Below are 23,736 nucleotides of genomic sequence, written 5' to 3' on the forward strand. Positions count from 1 at the left end.
GGGTTTGGTCAGCAAATTGAGCCATGATTGGTTACCTGTTTCCTCAGCACAAGTGATGTCATCTTCAGTCAACAGCAACTGCCAAAGTTAGTTTTTAAATGTATTAATTGTTTGTAAAAATTATGAAGTTATCACATTAATTATAGTTAAAATATTATCTTCTTACTGTTGAAAATGACTCAATGAGTCAAGTATAGAGGTCCTAAATTTTGGAATGACTTGGAAACGTTTTGAGGAATATATCCTATCCTCTTACAATGTTTTTAAAAAGTCGTTGAAGCGAGTGTTCATTTATTATTTTACATTTCCCTCTTTTTCCATTTACAAAGAAATCTCAAATCTGCTTTTACTATTTGTACTTATATTCCTTTTCTTTCTCTACTCAATTCAATTCATTTTGCTCTCCTGTCTTCATAGATTTTATTGTCCATGTAGAAATATTTTAATTTGATATGAGCTTTTGAGTGTGGAGTGGGATATTGTTCAAGCCATTTCGGCTTCATTCCCTCCTCCTTGCACTGTTTTTAAATTATGCTAAATAAACAAAACAAAACAAACTGAACCAACCAAGTATCCCTTTATGAAATTGTCTTTAGTTCATTCACTTTGAGCCATTTCCACTGAAGGCAACCCCCTTCTTTCTAGGCCGTTTTACTGGATTTTGTCTGATTTTGCAAGGCCCACAGAATTTTGTGTTCTATTGCTAAACAAACATGGAACATACCAAAAGAAAGATTTGAGTCTTTTCTTTCATCAGGAAAAAAGTATATTTCTATCCGTTTCTGTTTTGCAGCAATTAGCATTAGAATAAAGCTAATAAAGTTTCATCATTATTCACAAATCTGTGAATATCCAGAAGGGGAAAGAGCTTTTTTGCAACATGGCCCTGGTTGATCTCTTATACTCTGCCCCCACCTGCTGACCATTTTTGTAATAACTACTATTGCTTCAACCATTCTCTTCAGTTCAGAGGCTGCATCAAAGCCTTCTGTATGCTCTAGCATAAAAAAAACATTTTTTTTTTATAAATAGATCTTTAAGAGCATAGTAATATTTAAAATAGAACGTATTTTAGAGCAAATAAGTTTAAAAGCTGTGCTAGCTTTAATGCCTGTAGAAATATGAATGCCTGTGTCCAAATTCACATGGCTGGGTCCTCCGAAGGCCGAATTTGTCGGCTGCATGACATCACTCCTGGTGCGATTTGACAGCACGCACAGACTTAAGCCTGATTTACACATGAATGGATTATCAGTTAATGCGCTACCGACAAGCAGTATTGACAATCCATTCATATGTAAGTCCGTGCGTGCTGTCGAGTCTCGCCGGGAAGTGACGTCACACAGCCGACGAATTCGGCCTTCGGAGGACCCAGCCTTGTAAATTTGGACACAGGCATAGTTAACTTCATTGGAGACTTCAGGGTTGATAAAAACCTGTATGTTATCTTCACAAAATTGTCAATCCTGTTAGCTTTATTTGAGAATTCAACAATGTTTATAACAACAGTTATGTTAACTTGATGCCTTTAAAGTCTGTATGATTCTTCATTGGAGACTTGCTTACAAAAATACATGTTAACTTCATCAAATTTTCTATAAAAACATGTATATTATTTCATCAAGACTATACGGTTTATGAAAATATGCATTTTGACATCATAAAATAGTCTGTAAAATGTTAAGAAAAAGGTGTGTTAGCTTTATTGGAGACTGCAAATATGGTTAAAAAATATAACAGTTGTCTTAAAAACTTGTGTCAGCTTCATTTGAGACTTTGTTTATAAAAACGCATGTTATTTTAATTGGAGACAGAGACATGCTAACACCCAATAATGGTGATGATGTGATGTGATGTAAAATACTAACTACACAAACATCATGGTTGTTGATTTCTGTTGTATCTAGCAGCATATCCTCAAATGTTAAAAATGTTGTGAAAGTCATCGAGCAGCAGTGGTTTAGTGGCCACACGAGTAATAGATACAGCACCACCACATAGTAATGGTGTCGATGCTATGCAACGGAAATTGCGCCAAAGAACTAAGCAGGAAGACAGTGAGCGACTGATAGCAAAAACACAAGAGCAAGTTCAAGTAAAGCACAAGTCACAGTTTCGGCAGCACCTTCCTTCACTGCTGTGTGAACTCGTTTTGATCGCAATTCTCCTTCGAGAGCGCAGTGAAGTGAAACTACACCAAAATGATGGAGGAGGAGGAGGAGGAAGTGGGCCTGAGGTTTCACACGTGTGTGACCAAGGACCATAAGCAGCACCACATGCTTGACATTTTACCCACATTAGCAAAGTTGTCCAGATGATGAAGAATTACAGTATTAGTTTCTCATGCAAATGAGCCACTAATGCTCATCCTGCATCCTTCTACTGCAGGGTATGACCAAATGTGTATGAAATGCTACTGAATGCTCATCAGCTCCTTTTTGTACATTTGCTGGATTTTTTTTTTCTGGCTACCATGTCACATCATGCATTCATGTACCGGCTACCAGAAGCCAATACATTATAATCTCTGCTTCCAGGCCCTGTCTTTTAAAACCACACACCCACTCAAAGTCACAGATATTATAGCGTGGGAAGTGAGGATGGCAACCCCAATTGAACAACAATAATACCTACACCAAACATTTTTTTGTTTAAAAATCAATCAAAAACCGATTACAATGATACCTCGGCTGACGAACGCTTCAGCCTACGAACTTTTCGCCTCACGAACATTAAATTCGCGAGCATATAGTCTCAGCTGACTAACTAGTTTTCGGCGGACGAACCAAATCACGCGACACGAGAAATCACGAGAAGCTGACGCACGCTCACGGCGTCCCAGTTCGTCACCCCCTTTCTTTGAGTGCGGACGTGGTTTGTGTTCGGTAGACATTTTGGACCATTTTGGAGTGTACTTTTGCTATCATGGGACTGAAAAAGACCCCACCACAGGCTAGTGGTAAGCCTAAGAAGACATTAAAGAAAATTACAGTCGAGCAGAAGAAGGAGATAATCGAAAAACACGAACGAAATGTGCGTTTGTGTGACTTAGCGTCCCAGTACCAGTACGCTAAGTCGAGGAGGAGGAGGAGATGGCTGCAGCATCAAGTGAGAGCATCAAGACCATGTGCAGGCTTTTATCGAACAGTACCATTCAGAAAAGACTGTGGCTATGAGAATCATCAACATGATGAATGATAATGTGATGCCTCAGTTTCGTAAGACCTTACAATTAAGTGTCAATTGAGAGGTTTTTAGTCAGCACAAAGGATAAAAAGTCTCCTAAGAAGCAAAGAAGAGAAGCCACACCGGAGGTTGTGTTACCTACATTCCTTATGGAAGGTGACTCTCCTTCCAAACAGTAACTCCCTCCCTCCCTCCCTCCCTCCTCCTCCCACTCCATTCCATCAAATCATCAACTACTGTACCATCACAAAGGCAAATAAAATTTTGTGTAGTTTTAAGGCTTATTTAGTAGAAAATTATGTTTTATGGGGACCTGGGAACGGATTATTCTCATTTTAATGATTTCCTATGGGAAATAAATGTTTGGAAGACAAACTTTTCGCCTCACACACACTTCCTGGGAACCAATTAAGTTTGTGAGCTGAGGTATCACTGTACTTGATTAATCGATGGGATAATCTGAAAAAATAACCGATAGAAAAAAGATTCAATAGTTGCAGTCCCAATTTTAGTCGTCATAAAACAAATCTTAAAGTGCAGTTATCGTGATAAATGTGATAATTTTGGTGATGGTTCCTTCTTTAACAAGCAATAAAAAAGTAATGTTTTGCCTTTAAAACGCTTTTACAACCCCTAGAGTTCCAGCCGATTTCAAGCATTTTCACTGATCTTTCAAGGTAAACAAGAATATTGTGTGCTACTGTACATAGATGGTGCAGGAGGAGTTATTGAGTTGAGTTCATGTGAGGCTGCTGAAGTGGAAAGCATTGTTTGGTCAAACGTTCTCAGGAAAGTATGTTTTCCAACTGTCCGTGAAGTAAGTACAAACGATTGTGATTGGCACGTTTGACGAGTCAAGATGGCGACCGCCGAGTCAGATTCAAGTAATTTCAAAGCTGAAGAGATATTCTACGTTTTGATACTACGCCAATAAAGAAGACGACTGAGGGCGGCTTTTAGCGCCAGTATTGGGTGCATGAATAGTGCGTGCGCCGTGGCCACTGGCCATGGCTCCAGGCTGTGCCGTCCATCACCAGACAGAGAGGTAAATGCGCAAATGGCACGGTGCTGCTCGGCAGGGTTGTGACAGAGAGGGGAACTACAGTACAGTACTGTACCATAATGTATGATGTGGCGCGCACTTAAATATTAACTTGCACGCAAAATACAGCTTTTATAGACATAGATAGTCAGCCTTTGTTCATATCTGCGAATGTTCGTAAATTGGATGTTTGTAACTAGAGGACTACCTGACCCTGATGTAGTAGTTAACGTTGATGGCGGTACTCATTGGGATTTCCGTTAATGGTAATTACCGTTGACGGTAGGAAAAGAGTTAAAGCAAAGAATGAAGGTGTGGAAGTGAGTACCTGCAGAGGCTGCTGGCGGCTTTGCAAAGGGGTCGTTTTGGAAAGGGTCTCCTGAAGGAGGAGGAAGATAGCAACACAAAAATCTTGAAACACAAGAGAGGAATGAAGCAAACGATGCCAACAAGAAGAAGAATAGCAGGAGAGTGAGCCGAGGGTGACAAGCACCTTTGAAAGGGTCCGTCCTGAAGGGGTCCTCCGAGTGGAAGGGGTCAGCATGAATCTCCTGAGGCTGACTGCTGAACACTGATGGCTTCACTTTGAATGGATCCTCCTGCAAGATGCCAGAAAAATGACCAAGACTCTGTTATTTTACAACAAGGTATTCTAATTTTCCAATAAAATTTCTTATTTATTTCAGTTACAACTTAACAACTTAACTAGAAACAAATGAATTGTCTTCACAGGGTTTTCAAACAGAGAGGGTGAGTACTTTTGCCACCTCCGGCTGCGAGGCCGTCCCAATGGAGGGGAAAGATCCATTCTCTCTGTCACTGAAGCCCTCGCTCATGTCGGCCAGGTTGGTCATGCTTCCTCCATGAGTTCCGTTCAGGGTGCTGTTGTACTGCTCAATGCTTTTGGACACTTCCTGCTGGCTGTCCTGGATCTGGGACAGCTTACTGCGTGCCTACAGAACATATGCAAGGTCATAACCACTATGCCACTAAAATCATCCAATTTCACTTAACCCAATGGACAAAATGCTGCACATTTGTGTCAACCTCACCTCTGATTTTGGAAACATTTTAGGTGCGTTAACACAAATGTAATGAAACTTTCCAAGTAGGGCTGGAAAACATTTGGGAAAAGATGTCATTGCGATTTTCCCAACAGATATTTTGATTTCGATTCAATAAATAATTTTCTTTTAAATCAAGCTTCAGTGCTATATAAACTATGTGCACTAACATTTACAATCATGAAAAAAAAAAAAATACATAATACCATCAAAACTAAAGCTATTACTAGAATGCAAGGACACAAAAGAGGTTTCAAGGTTTTTAAAATGGTTCAATAAAGAAAGATTTACTGCTTGCAGTCATACATGTATAAATATGCAATTACTGTATGTGTAATACTGTACGTAAAATATTTTTGGATGACATTCAGATCATGGTATAAAGTGAATCCCTTGACAGTAATGGTGAGTCAATTTTTTATTTTATTTTTTTCTTGGAGAAAGAAAGTAATACTTATTTGCTGTTCATACGGTAGCTGGTTGCTCTCCGTTCTAACACGGTTCTAGCCAGACGTCTTGTCAAAAGTGTACTGTAGACTTAAGTACTTATGGTCGTCGTTAGCGGCTGACAGTAGTTGAGCGACTTTTATCACCCCCTTTTACGTCAAGCGATGCCCAGCGCCATTTGTTTTACACAATTTGTTTCCAGTAAAGCTGTGTTCTTCCACCATTGAAGATGTGCAGGTCGTATATCTGGATTTGTCTTTGCGCTATTTCAACAAGACACGCCCTACTCTGCCTCTGATTGGGTAGTTTTATTTATTTTTTTAACCAGCTCAGACCTGATTCGTTAGTGTGACCTGTCTACAAGTATCATGGCGCTTCTGATTTGAGAACTTGGAGGATAAGAGGCGCATTGTAAAAAAAATAAAAATAAAAATAAATAAAAAAAGCGTTGTAGATCACAAAATTGCGGTGTCTGAGATCACGATTTTTATGCAAAAATGTCATTTGTCAAATCATTTGTTCAGCCCTAATCCCAAGGGTGGAGATGTTTGTCTGATTTTGCTCTTAGAATATAACAATAATAAAGTGTTGACATCAAACTGCTTCTTTTAGCCACTTTGCGGCCACTTTTGGGCACTCATTTAAAAAAATGTAAAAAAAAATAATTAATTTGATGGGTTGAATTATACAATTTGGATAAAATGGGTGTCATTCCAGATTTAGAAACATTTTTTAAGGTGTTTACCAAGTGGAGAACACCCTCTCCTGGCAATGGAGAGGAATTACAGTTCACCTGGTTGATCTCATCCTGCGTGGCCTTCAGAGACTTGATGATGGTCTCCAGCTGGATCTTGCCGGCGGCCAGACTCTGCTCCAGTTGGTCCTCTTCCTGCTGCAGCCGGCCCAGGTCGGCCTTAGCCCGACTCAGCTCCTCCTCCTGATTTTGCAGGTCCGACTCCTGAGAGTGGATCTGACTCTGCAGCGTCGAGATCTGCCAGAACCACCACAAGATGAGGTGGGGAAATGCAGGTTTTCCAAAGTTTTAGTATCTAAACTAGGGATTCTCACATTTTGGGGTCCATGTACCACTTACAGGGGAGAAATTTTCCCAAGGACCCCTTGGAATCAATTAAACATAACTACCCACACAGCGCCTTGCAAAAGTATTCATGCCCCTTGAGTTTTTCAACATTTTGTCACAGTACGACCACAAACAAATACATTTCATTGAAATTTTATATGAAAGTTAAAGTAGCACACAATCGTGAAGTGAAACTAAGTGGATATCTTATTTCAAACTTGTTTTACAAAAAACAAACAAACATGCAGGTATGAACTTACAACATTTTATTGTAAATCATTTTTAATTGTTAATTGTTTGAGGACTAACTAAACATTCTAATGATCGATCATTTGGTTGCCTGCTCACCATCTGAGACTCCTCCTGACATTTGATGCGGACCTCGTTCAGCATGTCTTCCAGCTTGTGCTTCTGCTGGTCCATCTCCTCCAGGCGGTCCTGGGCATCCTGCTTCTGCGCCTCCAGCTCTTGCAGGCAGGCCGCCTCTCGGTCCAGGTCATTCTGCATCTCCTGAAACCACAAGACTACCATGATTAAACCATGCTGCTCCAACAGTCAGAGGTGTGTGAAAGGCGAGCTTACCTGCAACTCTGCACTCTTGTGCCTGATGGCTTCTTCCGCCTCCCTGATGTCCTGCTCCAGAGTGTACTTCTCCCTTACGCACACAAACAAATGCACATAAAACTAAAACTAAAACTAAAACACAACAAGCAGCCCTGTGTGGGCACATCATGGAAGACATTGGACTGGAATTCTACCATATTCAAATCAGTAATCAGATCAATTGATCTATAAAAGGTAAAATATGATTAGTCGACACACTCAATCAGTAGAAGGCAGCATAAGTAAAACAGTTATTTGGGGGTCCAGCAACCCAATGGAATGGACATTTTTATGAACCCCCACTATATCACGGTTCATCTTTCATGCCCCTACTATATCGCTGTTTTTCAAGTGACCAATATAGTTTTTTCTTTAAAAAAATGGATTTACGGGGAAAAATTTTGACTTGCGCGACTTCAGCGTAATAACCAGAGGTGAAAGTGGCTAGAATTTCTTGCCGAATCTCCCTGACATAAAGGTTGCAGGCAGCTAGAATTTTCTTTTTTTCTTGGGGGGGTAACCACCTCAAACTACCGAAATACAAAGAAAACGGCGTATGGCACAGTTATACCTATAACGCACAAGAAAACACAACTGCTCTTACACGTGCATGAGGCTACTGCATTACACTTACTGTAATATGATTGTAACAAGGCATACGTGAGAATTATTTTTTCAATGATGATGTGCAAAATAACATAACAAAAACACAGTAATGTTGTACCCAAGGGAGGGGATGGATTTTTTTACGGGGAAAAGTGGCTGCCCGTGTTGTTGAGCTCCAAGTGACAACAGACCTCCCACCGCTCCAAACGCCTCCTCCGCGATGCCCTACATACGCGCCCGTCGCACTAAATTGTCTATGAGCAATCACGCCGCCTAAACGCTCCCCCCGCTTTTGTTGTGTATTTACGTTAGTGGATTGTTTTCTTCTTGTGTGGGAGCCTGGCAGGTTATTTAAAATGGGGTTTTGACAGTTGCCGTCATATTTTCGGGACCGAAGAACCATTCCGGACCACTTTCACCCCTGGTAATATCACATTGTACCACAACATGCTAGGTAGCATTAAGCTCTAAATTGAATACTAGCACGTTGTTTCACACTCACACTTTAAATAAGCATTTGATACTTCCCACGTAGGTAATTTTGTTCCACTGCTTTTAACAAGTCAAAGTCAAGATCAAGTTCAAAGTTCAAGGAAAAAGGTCAAATATATTAAACAAAAAAACTAAAAGTACTCCACGGTTTTTATCCAATCATCTCCAACCGTGGTAGACATACACTTACCTCAGGGGTATGTTTTTTTTAATGTCTACTACAATAACATGTAATTGCACGTCTACTACTGTAGGTGGCAGTGGCACTCAATAGCAGAGAATGCGCAAGAGAGTCGTTGGGATATTTTGCACTAAATATATAGTACCTCAAATAGGGATGGGTACCTTTCACATTTGAACCAGTTCTTGTCCAATTCTCGGTACCTGGGAACCGATACCGGTACTCAACAGTATCAATTTTCTGTACTTTTGTACTCTCTATCCCTCTTTTTTTCCCCCAAACTTTATTTATTTATTTGGGTGGTAATAAATATTCGTTGTTTATTTAATAGTTTTTTTTTTTAAATTCAATTTAACAATTACTTTTCAATATATAAAGCTTGACAAATAACAAAAATGTAAAATTTTAAACAAATGAGCCAGAGAGGAATAGTAAATAATAAAGGTATAACATTTTACAATTACTGAAGTATAACTAATTCACATAAATTAATATATATATTTTTTTAAAACAAAACAAAGAGTGAAGCAAAGTTCTGTGCAATGAACAACACATGGTACAAAGTACAGTAAATATATAAATTAATAATTTATGTTATCCTTGCTTCTTGTGCAGTTGTTTTTCCAGAACATGAAGCCTGCCAACTAGTGTTAATTTTATTCGCCATTTTTAAATTTAGTCTCAGTTTTAGTCCAATTTCAGTCATGCTTGTTAGTTTTTATCACAGTTAGTCAACCTCATTCTGTTATTATTTAGTCCATTTTTAGTCAACAATAAATCTAGCCCAATTTAGCCCAAGAAAACTATTTTATTCATCTAGTTTTAGTCAACAAATACTGTCAACGTTTTAGTCCGGACAATCATTTTACCCCTGTATATTTTTTTGTCAGCAGATAATGTTGAACATTTCGGATCTAAAACTATTTCACATAAAATTTTCTCTCATCTTTTTGATGAAAAACAACTTGACACACAATGACAGTATATCAACAAGTGGCTACTATGGCTCCATGCTATGAACTAGTTAGCCAGCATTAGCCAGCATTAGTTAGCGTTGGAACGTTATAGCCGTTGGATTAATGTTACTTTTTAAATATAATTTACTTTTTTTTTAACTGTTCACCTTGAATCCACCTCTTGTCTGTCCCATGAGTTTATACATGTTGCACTCGTTACCTTCAGATTTGAAAGGGGGGTGTCACTGTGTGTTACATGACAGTGTCACAGTGACAGATGAGCAGAGACAAGATTTTACAAAATCATATAATATTCGTCTCGTTTTTGTTAATGAACTAAAATGTCAATCAATTTTTGTCCAAGTACACTGTGAAGTAAATTTTTGTATCATCTTCATTAGCCGACAATAATGCATTCTGATTTAGTCCCAGTTATTGTTAATAATGTGGGTTTTAGTCTAGTCTAGTCTAGTTTTAGTCCGGTGAAAAATGTGTGTTGATTAAATAATTTTTGTTTAGATTTCCTTGACGAAATTAACACTACCCGCCACACGCTGGACTCAAATATAGCACAAAAAAAAGACAGTTGGAAGAGGACATGACGTGAACAAAAATAATAATTGGGTTCAAATTAATCATTTGAATGTACCAGACGTGGTCTGCAATGCTCTCTACATTTTGTCCACAAGCTTTCGCTATTTTAAATATAGTCAAAAGTAGTATATCCAAATTACAATGTCTATATACCTTACGATGGTGAAGCCGTGTACCAGCATGATTAGATTCGGTGGGGGATAACGGACCCGCTGCGCGGGCTCCCCGTAGAGCAAGGGAGGACGTGGCTGACACCTCCCTCTCAGCCGTTCACTGATTGCGGGTAACCGGGGACATTGACAGCCTCCGCGCCAGGCTTTCATACTTCATAAACTGTATTTGTTTGGCTTGGTGGCGCAAAAATCTTGCGCGAGTGGGTGACGTCAGTACGCCGGGTACGTATAATGTTGCGTTGATGTGCGCAATGGAAAATCGTCAACTCATATAATACTCCCGCACAGTCACAACTCAAAACGACGTGCTTCAGAACCGGAGCATGGCACTGTTTGATTTTATGCAAATCGGTGCTTGGTAGTACCGACCCAAATCGGTCCATACCACAAAAAGTACAGTTTTCGGCATATGACACACTGGTGCTGGGCTGAGTTGCTATCTTATGCAATGGAAACCCAGTTAATGACATAACTAGCATATTATTAGCCCTGTATTAAGCAAAAAATATAACATATCTCAAAAACTAGAGCCATTCGGGAAAAAATTACGTCATTTTCAGGTTCTGGAACATCAAAATACCCTAAAACCGTTGAAACTTCCTTGGCACCAAATGTTAAACGTTGTGTTAACCAGTGTAATCGTGTTTGCGTGTATGTGCATGCACGGGTGAATGCTAGGGTGACTTGTGCAATTTACCTGAGTGCCTTCCACTGGGTAAAGGCAAGAGTGCTGACGCAGCATTATGGAGAAAATAAGTGATGAGCATACAAAATACACACACAGTTAAGTTGTGTGTGTGTGTGTGTGTGTGTGTGTGTGTGTGTGTGTGTGTGTGTGTGTTGGTTGGTGGGTGGGTGACAGATGCATGTGAGGAAGCAGCATGATGAGCAGCAAACCAGATTTTTCTTCTTCTTACACTCTATATTATGGTACGTGGCAACTCATAGATTTGTTGATAAATAATCATAAAGTTTGTTAGTTCTTGGGTAATAATTTTCATGTTGTAAATTACTAAGTAATAGTATGTATAGTTAATATAACAAAAAAGGAATATGTTAATTGATGTTAATTTTGACAGTGCCGTGTTGTACTCATGTCCGGAACCTTTATTTTTCACTGTGCATGTCTGCTACTGCTATTGCTAATGCTAGTGCTCGGTCTCTGATACTGTAGACTGGCGTTACAGAGACGATAAAGAAGACTGAATAAAGCTTTGTCGATATTACCTGACACTTCACCTCTTTTCATGGCAAGTGGCCAATGAGGTATTCATTTGCTGTTCTTTATTTACTTTATCAACGCTTTCTCATTTGTACTGTTTTTGGTGCTTATAAATGTAGTTCTCACGGTGAGTGAAAGGCATGGCAAATGCAAGGCATGACCAAAGCAGAAGATGAACAAGCAACAAATGCCTGTTCCAAAGAATCGCCCGTGTTAGTTTTGTTGTGAAGAGCTACTCACAAAAAAGTCTGTATTTTTGGTTCAAGTGGCAAGTGACCACCCTAAACCCTAATTTAGGACGCTAAGAAACCACTAGTTAATTACGCCGTCATTGTATGATATGGCACAAGTCTCTGACGTTAGGTGGCCCTGAAGCGCAAAACGCCAAAAAGGGCTGGCAACAGTAGATGAGTGACAGCTACCTGGCATGCTTCCTTTACTTCTTTTTCAATATCCTGGACCTAGGCTACCTTGTAATTCAGTTTACATGTTTAAAGGAAGGGAATGTGCCTTAAATTGAACTTAGTCTTTTTCATTATAAATACAATTTAAAAAAAATAGATAATAGAACTATCTTCATTTATTTCATGAAACACATTTACCAATAAATAAAAACATTCAACTCAAAATGTCAAATATTGCTGTTTAGATTTTAGGAAGACAACTTTAAAGGATCTTTGTGCAGTTTGTCACTTTTTTACTCACGACTGCCACCTCTGGCCCAAAGCGTAACTGCAGCATCTGTGTCAGGCCTGTTCATGGTGCGCGTGCGAGTACGTGCGCGATCTTAAAGCGACAGCCACAGTTGACAAAAGAAGATATGACTTAAAATAATTTCAGTTTTTTGTTATGCACAATGTTCTTTTTTTCCCTTCTTTTTTTGGGGGAATAACTGAGAAGACTCAATAGCCATGGGAATTGCCAAGATGTACGGACTTCTGCCATTGTCTTCAGTTGCATGTTGTCACTTGCTGTGACACGCGGACACAGTGTGTGCCGTGTACGGGTCCCAGTGTTGACGGTGGGCAAACCCCTCCCAAAAAGGTACGTAATGCATTGTTGCAATAAATGTTTACAACATCCGGGGAATGAAGCGTCTGTGGGCGCTACTTTCCTGTCACTCTGTAAACACGTAAGTAGCTTGAATCACTATTCGTTACTATTCGTCACGATGCTGAAATGTAAACGAAACTAGCAGAGCACGGCGCGAGAGCTCTTGTGATAAATGCACTTTGAGATTTCTTTGAAAATGTAAAGCGCATTACAAATACAATCTATTATTATTATTATTCTTATTATTATTATTATTATTATCATTAAAAGACACTAACTCTACACCCTTATGTAACAAATTCATAGCCTCGGGGTAGCCGGTCCCGAGCTTTACAATCGATTAATCTATAGATTCCTGGTGGATTTTGTATCAATTGAGGAGTCTGCTACCGATACAGTCGTTATAGCTCTCCTTGACGAACGATAGCCGGCCGAACTTTTTTTTTTTTTCAGGTCCAACCTCTAGTAGAATGTCAGGAGGCGGCGTGAACTGTTGAGCCAGATGGGAGGAGCATCAGTTTTGAATGTTGTTTACAAACTACAACTGAAATCCTTTGCACCCTACCTTTAACTGTGGAAATGTCTTTGATAGATATCATTTGTAAGTGTAATCATCCGATTAATTACCACTTATCCTATGATTCAACCGATCTATGTAATTGGTTATGCTTTCTTTATTAGAAAACGACACATAAACTGCTCATTGCTGGTATTTAACAGCATTTACACATTTTGGTTCAAAATACATTGGTTGCATCTGTGAAGAGTGATGACTCCAATTGAGGGAGGCTAAGTAGGAGTTTGGTGGTGTTCATGACAAGTGAATCAATGCTTTAAAATACTTGAAAAACCGCATGTCACATTAAAAGTTTAAAATAAAATCACGTCATGTTCTCTTACCTCTGCAGCTGGGCGATCTCCTGGCTGATGTCGTCTAGCTCTTTGATACCCGTAAACTCTCCCGAACCCACTGAGCTGGAGCTGTCCTGCACATTGGGGGGAAGACACACACAGCAAGGACGTGTCAAAGAGGCGCAAGGAAATAAAGTCGACTGGGCCAAAGGAGGGAGGCAACGTGGAGGGAAAGGTCCAGAAAGAGGGCGAGCACAGAGGGTCGAACAAGTGGGCGGGTGAGGGGTTAAAGGCGGGCGTCATCATCCATGCCAGACCACCAAGGTGGATGTACACTTTTCAAATACATTTTAAAATGCTTGTCCTGACTTTTATAGCGTTGCATGGCCAAGCTCCCTCTTATATCAGAGACTTGTGCGCTCACATGCCCTCTTGGAGACTGAGATTGTTGGATCAAAACCTGCTTATAGTCCCTCGTGCTCAATTTAAGACCCGTGGTGATCGTTCATTCCAGGCTGTTGCTCCGAAGCTCTGGAATGACTTCCCGCTGTCTATACGTTTGCAAGATTCTGTTGATGCTTTTAAGAGCCAACTCAAAACATATCTGTTTTGCCAAGCTTTCTGATTTCTCCTAATCATGGGCCGTCTTTATTATCTTTACTTTGTGTGTTTTAAAGTGCTTTATAAATAAAGTTAAGTTGAGAGTTTTAATTGTGCAAGGTGGCAGTTATGAATAATTGGCACCAAGAGCAATCACAATTAGCAATTATGCTTTACCTTTTGGATTATTTCTACTGGTTTGGTTGTTTCTATTGTGTAAGGCGGTGGCTATTAAGAATAACTGGCAAAAAGGCCATTCGCATTAATTACATAACACACACAAAGCAAGCACTTTTTTTATTAGACTCTGGATTATTTCAAGTTATGCGTTTCCTTTATTTATAATGTGCGTGAATTGAGCCATCGCAACCAACTTGCGCATTCTGCAAAACAGGTCAAAGCACTTCCTTCTGGTTCAGCGACTGGTGGAGCTCTATGGCAGGAGACGGGACAAAGCAACTGTATATATATTAGACGTCTACATTGATTCTTATTTGACACAAGGTGTGTTCAAGGGCTAGCAAAGATGACCATATTCCAGCCATACAGAAAACAAAAGTTTGGGTTCAAAGCCATCAAGTTAAGCTGGTTATCGCAGCATACACAAGTAGCCCACCAATGTTAACTGTGCTCATGTACCAGTACTGGCAGTGGACTTTTACTTTGTGGATTATTTTGAGTCATATCTGTTTCTAATATGCAAGCAACATCACGTTATCGTGTCCACGTTCTGTGTGCCTGAGCAATCGTGTCAGGCCACTGCACAACTTTTTGTATCAGAACGCACCCAAACCAAGCGTACCAGACTAAGGTCTCAAGTGAGGTTCGAATGGGAATGTGACATGACCAAAGCATTTCCCAAAGTTTAGATTGTCACTTGAATGAATTAAACAAGGGCGAATAAAAATGTTGTGCAAATGCTTCCAGACATTTTAGGGAAGTGAAAGCATTGCTGAGTGGATGCCCTGAAGGTCCAATTTAGTTACCTACCCACAACTTGAACATTATGGCCTGAGGAGGAGGAAAAGGAGGGCAGAGCAGAGAGGTTAGTAGCAGAAGAGGCAGCGCCACCATCACATTCAGAAAAAAAAGACAAAAAAAACTCCACCAAGCGGGACATTGGCTCATCTCTACACGTCCTAACATGCTAAGAACACATGAAGGAGAATAAAAAGCGCTTACCCTCCTCATCTCTGACAGCGCCGCCATCTCTGATCCCACTGGCGTCATGTACCCAGACATGCCCTGTTCACAAATTAAAATAACTTGCATTAGTATTGTTGCACATTGTACACAGCACTGCACTCGACACACATGGTCATTCCACCGACAGCAGGGGCATCTAGAGATATTTCTCCGAGGGCTGTATAGAAAAAAATGAAGAATGAAAGGGCCACATCATTGACATTCTTTAACTAGAATTTACACACACACTTTTTTTTTTAGTCTTGTGAGCCGCACCAAATATTATTTTCCGTATATGCTGCAGGGGGCAGAATTGTTTCGTACTAATAGCAGTTAGCTTTTCTATGGTTAGCGCTGCAGAAAAATGTACATAAATTTGAATGTTTAAAGTGTTATGTCTTCTAAGTTAAATGTTAAAAGATACAATGCAATTTTCATTTAAGAAATACAGTAACATTTGAATGTTTCCACATTCCACTCTATACTAATAACTTTTTGATTTGGCACCTATGACGCCAAGACGTATCAGTTGTTTAACTGGTTTCCAAAACAAGATGACTCTTCTTTTCATTTTTCTGAACGTAACCCTCAGTGGAAAACGCCGAGACACCCCAGAAGTAGTGTGCTGCCGTGACCTACCAGGACTGGAGTTCCCCTCTCCGAAGGTGGGATCATATCCGCCGTCAGTGCCTGAGGCGGGTCCACACCCTTGCTAACTTTCTGCTGGATGAGATGCATGGCAAGGGCAAACTGCTCCCTGGTCAACTTGCCCATCTGTCTCGTGTCGGCCAGAGCCCTGCAGCGTTCGGAGAGGAGAGAACAGTTGAGCTAACCAAACCTATGTAATTATGTCTTGACAGACTCCAAACTGCATGATAATGTCAACAACTGATGATAAATTTCTTGGCATGTTATACTGCTCTTCTCACATTCATCAGAAAAGTTGACAAATCCAACATTCACTACCTTCGCAAGCATTCGCCGCTCAGCGAAATAACACATTAAAAGATACTAATTGAATCTTAAAAAGTAGTTCAGGTTTTATGACGTTTATTTACTGTACATACTGTTGTAGTTGTGTGTTGGATGTGTGTCTCTAAGGGGTGTGGCCTAGTGAGTGACGTCAAGTTGGTTCGCCTTCGCGTGAGCATCTGGGCACGAGTTGTGGGCTACAGCACATGTTCTCATTTTGTATTTGTGTTTGTTTCATTGAGCAGCCAAAAGTCCATCGATGATTGTGGCTCACCTTGCACACTTGCAGGGTCATCGCAGCGCTTTAATTGTTCCTTTTTTTTCTGTCACATCACTCGGGTTGGGAACATATCTGCCTCTCTGGGTGGGGGGTGCGAGGGTGTCTGGGGGTTTGGGGGCAACGGGGGCTGGTTTGTGGGGGTGGTGGGCGGGGGAGCGTGGGGCTGTGGGCCTGCCGTGCCCTGTTTTGCTGCGTTGGGCTTGGGGCACGGGTTGTGTTGAGGTGTGTGTGTGTGTGGGGGGTGCTTCTGGCTCCTGGGTTTGCTCTCCGGCCAGTGGTTGTGCCTTGGCGCTGCCGCGGCCTGGGGGGCCCTTGGGGGTTGTGCTTGCTCTGTCCTGGCCAGGGTCGACGGCTCCCCTCTTTGGTGGAGGTTTTCATGCATGCCAGATGCACCACACCAGCATCTACCAAAATTCAAACACAATCTGCTTCTTCCTCTGGTCGTTAAATCGGTGGAGGCTGATGTCTGTGGATCTCACTTTGCTTCATCTATCCTTCCTTCCTTCCTTTCCTCAGTCTTTCCTTTGGTCTCTTGAGGTCTCCCTAATTTGTTGGAATTTAGATGTTTCTGGGGTTGGTGAAAGATTCTGGTTGGTAATCCGGTGGGTAGTTGCTGCTGGATTTCGTTTTTCTTTCTTTTCTTTGATCCTTCCTCGGGTCTCCTGACAACTTCACGACTAACTGTATTCTTAAGTATTCGGTTTAGGTGAACAATATGGGATTTTTAATAGGTTTTAGGTGAATTAATGAGTACACACACGCACGCACATATGCACACGCACGCACATATGCACACACACACCCACGCACGTACAAAAAAAAGAAAAAGAAACTCCTGGTTGTGTCGAATCGGTAAGATTACCGAATGAACAATACTGAGCTCTCTCAGAAAAAAAACAAAAAAAAAACATTTATTTATTTATTTATTTGGGGCACTTGTAAGTCAAGTACTTGAATGGAGCAGTTGCTAGCCAGCTTTGCTAACCTACCATATATGGGCAAGGACACCTTGAGAGAGTCCCGACTGCATGAAGATGTCCTTCACTTCCAGCCCGCTGACAAAACCATCCAGGTCCGCGTCTGTCTTCAAGAAGATGTCGTCATAGCGACCGCGGTCTGATGCCGGGACTACCCAGTTGATGGGATGCTGGAGAGTCGACATCACCGTGAGACTTTCGGACTGATATGATTAAATGTTCAATCACGTACCTGTCCGGACTTGAGGGTGTGCTTGGGCGACAGGCTGCCTGTGCTGTTCAGAGAGTTCATGCTGCCGTGGGACGGCGTGGAGCGCAGAGAGTCTTTGGGCGGCGGCGGGCTGGCCGGTAGCGGGGGTGCGCCGCCCATCACCGACCCCAAGCTTTTCTTCCTCTTGGACGGGGGGATGAGTGTGGTGGGTAGGTGGGACGGGACGGGCTCCTTCTCCAGGGCGCGGTACACCAGGTGCATGGCCTGCCACAGAACCAGACAAATACAACGGATTGTCATATTTGTGTTTTTTTTTTTTTTTTTACTGCTAGTGCATGTTTGAACGAAAGAATAGACCCATTTCCTGTAAATTAAGATGACGTATGCGCACACATTGTTGTGTATACAAAGATTAAGTATGTGCACGAATAGTTGGAACAGAAAGGACGGGAGGGCTCGTTTAAACCAACTATAAAGAATCCCGAAAATTACTAATGTCGGATGAAATAATTATCTCTGAAAAATCCGTGATATAGTGAGGTACAACCAAAGATAAACCTCTTAATATATGAATGCTGCACCCAAATACAAATCCGCGATATACTGAATCCGTGATAAGTGAACCGCGAAGTAGCCACTGTATAGTTAAAACTATTTATTTGCAATTTAGCGTCATCCATCTGTCTAGTACACAATACACATGGTCCAAATTTGGTGGAAAACAGAGACAAAAATTATTGAAGTTCTTGACTGCCCACCACAACCTCACCACTTTCCTTAAAGGCGAAAAAAATTAATCAAAATATTGATAGTTAAGTAAGGAAAAGTTTTACTTTGAAGAATGCCTGGAAATTGACAACATGATACCTAAATTAGTGGCTTGAAAGAAAACTTCTGCTTGAGTCAAGTTTCACTTCGCTGTGAGCTGGGATTACTATTTATTCATCAAGTTTTACTTCTCATTGTATTGCATGAGGACTGCATGATTTATCGTTTATTGATCAAAATCCAGACAACAAGATCACATGATCTAGCTTTGTCACGATTAGGGATGTCCCGATCCGATCACATGATCGGTAATCGGGCTTGATCACGTGGTTGCTGACTCGATCGAAATTGGACGTTATCTCCCGATCAGGACTTGGATAAATATATGAGGTTATTTTTATAACTTATTATTAGATCTGGAGTTGCACGGTGGCAGAGTGAGACATAATTTTTCCGCACAGCTTAGCATGCGGCATGGCGTCACTTTTCTACAGTGACACTTTTAATGCCATTCAGCAGCGGGGCTAAACAGGGAAATAGCGCCGAGGTATTTGGAAGTAGATGATAACAAGTTTTTATCGTCTTTAATATGTAAAGCGGAGACCAAAAAGTAGTACACCTTAAGTACATAATATAGACTATACTTATGTGGGGCGGCATGGCTTAGTGGTCTTCTCCCATCCATAAGGTTGTGTGTTCGATCCTCATCCCTGGTGACCATGTTTGAATGTCCTTGAGCAAGACACTGAACCCCGATTCGCTCCCAGTGGACCTGGCAGCGCCTTGCATGGCATTAGTCGAACACTGGTCCAAGAATGTGTGTGTGTGTGTGTGTGTGAGAGAATGGGTTAATATGTGGCTTAATTGTAAAGCGCTTTGGGCACCATATGGTGCAGTTAAAGCGCTATATATATGCATTTACCATTTAAGTATACATAAATTAATTTTTCAAGTGTACTTATTATTGTATTAAAAGTAGACTTAAAGTAATCTCCTTGGGATTAAATTGGAACATTGTAGTACACATAAAAGTATACTTAAGTATATTATACAATACATTATAGTATATTTAAGTACACTTTGTGATGAATTGACAGGGATCGAACCAGTGAACACTGGTACTAAAGGTAGCGACTTTAACCATTAGGCTATCTAGCCACATAATCTTTAGGGCTTTATAGATAAATGTAACCTATAATTTTGGTTCCTTAGCGAATGCCTTCTAGGTATATACTACAGCTGGGTTGCCGAAGTTCGGTCCTCGAGAGCCCCTATCCATCCTGTTTTCCATGTTTCTCTCGACTAACACACCTGATTCACGATAAGGATCGTTATCAGGCTTCTGCAAAGCTTGCTGATGAGCTGATTATTAGATTCAGCTGCACTGCAAGAGGGAAACAGGGAAAACAAGCTGGATTGGGGCTCTCGAGGACCAGGCTTGGGCACCACTGTACTACAGTGTGTAAACTTTTAGTATATGCTTTAGTATACTTACAAGTACACCTAACATTTAGTTGCTGCACTATACTTCCAATAAGTACAAGAACAGCAAACTGGATGTATACTCTCCTAATTTTGAGTATACTTTAAAAAGTACAAGTACATTCTAAGTATATACTACAGTATATAAGTATATAGAACTTCAGAACCAGGCTGAACCGCTACAAAAACTCATTCCTGCCGACATCCATCAAACTGCTTAACAACCGACATTAACTCAGTGCAATAAGATATATATATATATGGTGCAATGTGTACATACTCGTGTGTGTGTGTGTGTGTATATATATATATATATATATATATATATATATATATATATATATATATATATATATATATATGAGTGTGTGTGTGTGTATATGGGTGTGTGCAATGTACTTCTCTACACATGTATACTGCTGTGAAGACTTCTGGGAAGTCTTCTACTTATTGCTGCACTTCTTATTTATTTAATTTAAATTTTATCTCTTCTATTCTGTTGTTTTCTCTTTACTGTAAACTGCAGCTGGACGGAGTCCAGGAAAAAGTTCCCCATGGGGAAAATAAAAGTATATCGTATCGCATCGTATCGTATCGTATAGTATGTAAATTTTTAATATACTTACAAGTACACTTAAGATTTACTTGGTGGAGTATACTTCCAAAAAGTACAAGAAAAGTAAACTGGAAGTATACTCTCCTAATTTTGTGTATACTTCAATATACTTATTTTTGGTAAGGGAAGTGAGCATTTAGTGTGGCAGAAAGGATATACAGTAGATGCGTTGCACACTTCCCCGCTGCTGCGCTGAACTGTATATTTTTTCCTTAAGTAAAACAACATTAGTTTAGCCCATCAATTTGTGTTAAGTAGCATGCTTTAAAACGGCTACAGTAGGTTCTCAAATATAAAGCTCTTGTGATAAATTAATATACTGGTTAATAATAGCCCTTTGAGTAAGTTAAAAAAATAATAATAATTTAACAAAAAAACGTTTTTTCCCCTCCTTAATAAAATGCTGAGGTATCGGATCTGGACTCTTGAATCGGCCGATCTCGAAATGAGGTGACTCGGACTCGAGTGTGATCGGGACATCCCTATACGATACCAAAACTTTGACTTCGATACTATACCTACATAAAATACAATACAAAAATCTAAAACATCAGCAAAAGCAGCAAAATTAAAACTGACAAAATAACTTCAAATTATTTTTTATTAATTCAACTGCATGAGCTTTCACATTGCATGCCATGTTCTTGAAGTACTGTGTTTGATTGCATTTGATGTGTTCCGTTAGATATTGGCAATACACTGGCACTCCAATGACTTCATGGATTAGTTGCTTGTGTGTGCATGCGTGTCTCTGCTCTTCTCCATTCCGCTGCCAAGTAGTCGAATTACGTAACCAAATACTACAAATTGGGAACAAAATAATTCACACTCGACTTATTCTTTAAAGGGACTGTCAGTTGTCTGCGCTTCTATGCATACCTGAAATTTCCTACTGTCAAGTCCACTGCAGAACGTGTGTGATTGTTGCTTTTACTTCTGCTTCTCCGCGATAAACATTTTTCTCTTGTTACAAAACGTTTATAAAACTGACAATCGAAAACCACACGTATTCTTCATGTGTTTATTGAACTCATGCGTAGGTAGTGCTATCGCGTGGCTTCAACCCAATGCGTGTGCGCTCCCACGGCAGCGGATACAATTTTTAAAAAGGCAAAAAAGTTCCACATGACATTTGGCGCGTCATGCTTCACAACCAGGAGTAGACGCGCAACAAGCGCTTCAGTGCTTCCTGCGTCCTCTTGCAGAAGAGGCGTGCCACTTACTTAAATAAGGCGTTTTCCACATATCAGTAGACAGGTGGCCATGTGTGTACGTGTGCCTGCCATTAAAACACAGAATTAGCAAGTTGTCTCGTATATATTTTCTTAGATACCCGTGAAAAAAAAAGAAAAAGATACTGAGCTGTTTTTGACGCCGAAACATTCGAGGTATCCCGTGCCACACTAACATGTGTGGGAGTAGCATAATGGGTTCGACACATGGGAGGTGACAAGCGACAGTGAAATACGTACCTCGTCGTCTCATAACACGGAACGCGATAAGCAGCCGTGACGGCGGCAGCAACAGACGTCGCTCTCTTGTTACAACAGATTTGATTGGCTATTAAAATTGGAGGGAATCTAAACGTTTTCATTGTAAACGCAGAAGTTTCACTACAGTACGTAATTCCAGTATGTATGTACAAAAATTGTAAAGAAAACTTACTGGACAAATTATCCCTGTACCAACAAGCTCTCATGCACCGGCCTTTTTGTTGACGTCACAAAAATGATTGTGTGAAGTATCGTACAAAATTATTTGGGGTTGTTTTTTTTTTTTTACAAAATGATAAACGCTGCTAAAATTATCTCATCCAATTTGCTGGATAGTCCACTGTGTAGCATGCCCTGCGTTCATTGGCTCATCAATGAAACCTCCGCTGATTGGTTGAAGTCCCGGTGACAGTGACAAAAGTTAAAGATGTTTCAACTTTCTAGTATTGCGTCGCGGGCCTACACGTGCACGTCTGTGTGTACCGTAAATTAATTTTCACATGCACGAATGTCACATGTTGGGGAAGGGGAAGGCAATTTTCGCCTTGTCGCCCTGCTTCCATAGGAAATGAATTGAGAGCGAGCGACGTCGCCTCCCATGTGCAGAGCCCTTAATGATGTCCCTCTACTCACGCAGGGTCTCACATGCAAAAAATACATTCAGGTTTGGACTCACCTACTGCCAAGCCAAACAAATTAGTTGTTTCTCAAGTTACGATCTTGTGAACTTGCCAAGTATGTCTTCCTAAGAACGTACGTGAGAACGTTCTTCCATAGAACGTGAGTCTCTGTAAATTGGAACGGCTGTGTACTTGTTTACTCACACCCCCACCTTCCCGCACCCTCTAGATTGGGTTATGCTGCAATCTGCATTTCCGTTACCTTGTGATGTGTCATAACAAAGTGAAATCCAATGAAAAATGTGGTGAGTATTGGAGTATTGGAAAGCTGTGAAAATGGCTCACCACTGCAAACTCGTCTCTGTCCAGATGTCCATCTTTATCTATGTCACTCAGGTCCCAAACCTGCCAGCAGCGCAAAGAAGGAGCAGGAGGAAAAGGAGACATTTGGATTGACGTTTACATTTAGATTGGACATTCAGATGACGACAAATGCGCCACAAACAAACACGCAGGGCGAGCACATACCTTCCCAAGGATGTCCAGAGGCAGCTTGGAATTGATGAGGACGGGTCGCACCTTCTCACCAGACAGCAGGCCGTTGACAGGCGACAGGCTTTCAAAAATGCCGTCAAATTTGTTCTTTTCCTCTGGCTGAAAAAAACATTTGTTCTATTGAGTTTTTTATGTATTCATTTAAGAAATAAGACTAGTGTATTGTGCATTTCCATACCCTGACGGCCCAGTGAGCTTCAGTGGAGGTGTTCAGAGAAGGACTGTTGCTGTCCTTCTGGAAACACAGCACCAGACATTTCCACAAACAATTGTGTTTTATTTAGAAACACTTAAGTAATATTTTTAATTGGTTTTATACGTATACCATTTCATTGCAAGTTGTCATAAAAATACTGTCACTTAAGGGTCATTCCTGAATTATTCCTCTTATTACAGTTTACATTCTGATAATATTCCTACATTTG

The 23,736-nt window shown here is 40.6% G+C and overlaps 1 protein-coding gene across 11 annotated transcripts in view; it reads right to left on the reverse strand.

The window, feature by feature from the left end:
* eps15l1a (epidermal growth factor receptor pathway substrate 15-like 1a) overlaps nt 1–23,736 on the reverse strand; it is a 56,871-nt gene that overhangs the window by 27,049 nt on the left and 6,086 nt on the right. For 2 of the 11 annotated variants that reach the window (XR_013296354.1, XM_077583214.1), the window contains exons 6-20: nt 23,490–23,546; nt 23,285–23,410; nt 23,102–23,161; nt 17,799–18,041; nt 17,579–17,736; nt 15,977–16,133; nt 15,143–15,397; nt 13,601–13,686; nt 11,123–11,155; nt 7,403–7,475; nt 7,169–7,330; nt 6,533–6,730; nt 4,987–5,181; nt 4,722–4,827; nt 4,557–4,639 (exon numbers count right to left, since the gene is read on the reverse strand). Coding sequence is in view for 10 of the 11 variants with exons in the window: in XM_077583214.1 (XP_077439340.1) it covers nt 4,557–4,639; nt 4,722–4,827; nt 4,987–5,181; nt 6,533–6,730; nt 7,169–7,330; nt 7,403–7,475; nt 11,123–11,155; nt 13,601–13,686; nt 15,143–15,397; nt 15,977–16,133; nt 17,579–17,736; nt 17,799–18,041; nt 23,102–23,161; nt 23,285–23,410; nt 23,490–23,546 (1,992 nt within the window). In the remaining variant the exon portion in view is untranslated. The remainder of the gene's footprint in view (nt 1–4,556; nt 4,640–4,721; nt 4,828–4,986; nt 5,182–6,532; nt 6,731–7,168; nt 7,331–7,402; nt 7,476–11,122; nt 11,156–13,600; nt 13,687–15,142; nt 15,398–15,976; nt 16,134–17,578; nt 17,737–17,798; nt 18,042–23,101; nt 23,162–23,284; nt 23,411–23,489; nt 23,547–23,736) is intronic. The other 9 variants (XM_077583204.1, XM_077583207.1, XM_077583208.1 and 6 more) reach the window with 8 other exon arrangements.

The sequence above is a fragment of the Vanacampus margaritifer genome, chromosome 13 (assembly GCF_051991255.1).
Source record: "Vanacampus margaritifer isolate UIUO_Vmar chromosome 13, RoL_Vmar_1.0, whole genome shotgun sequence".
Classification (NCBI taxonomy): domain Eukaryota; kingdom Metazoa; phylum Chordata; class Actinopteri; order Syngnathiformes; family Syngnathidae; genus Vanacampus; species Vanacampus margaritifer.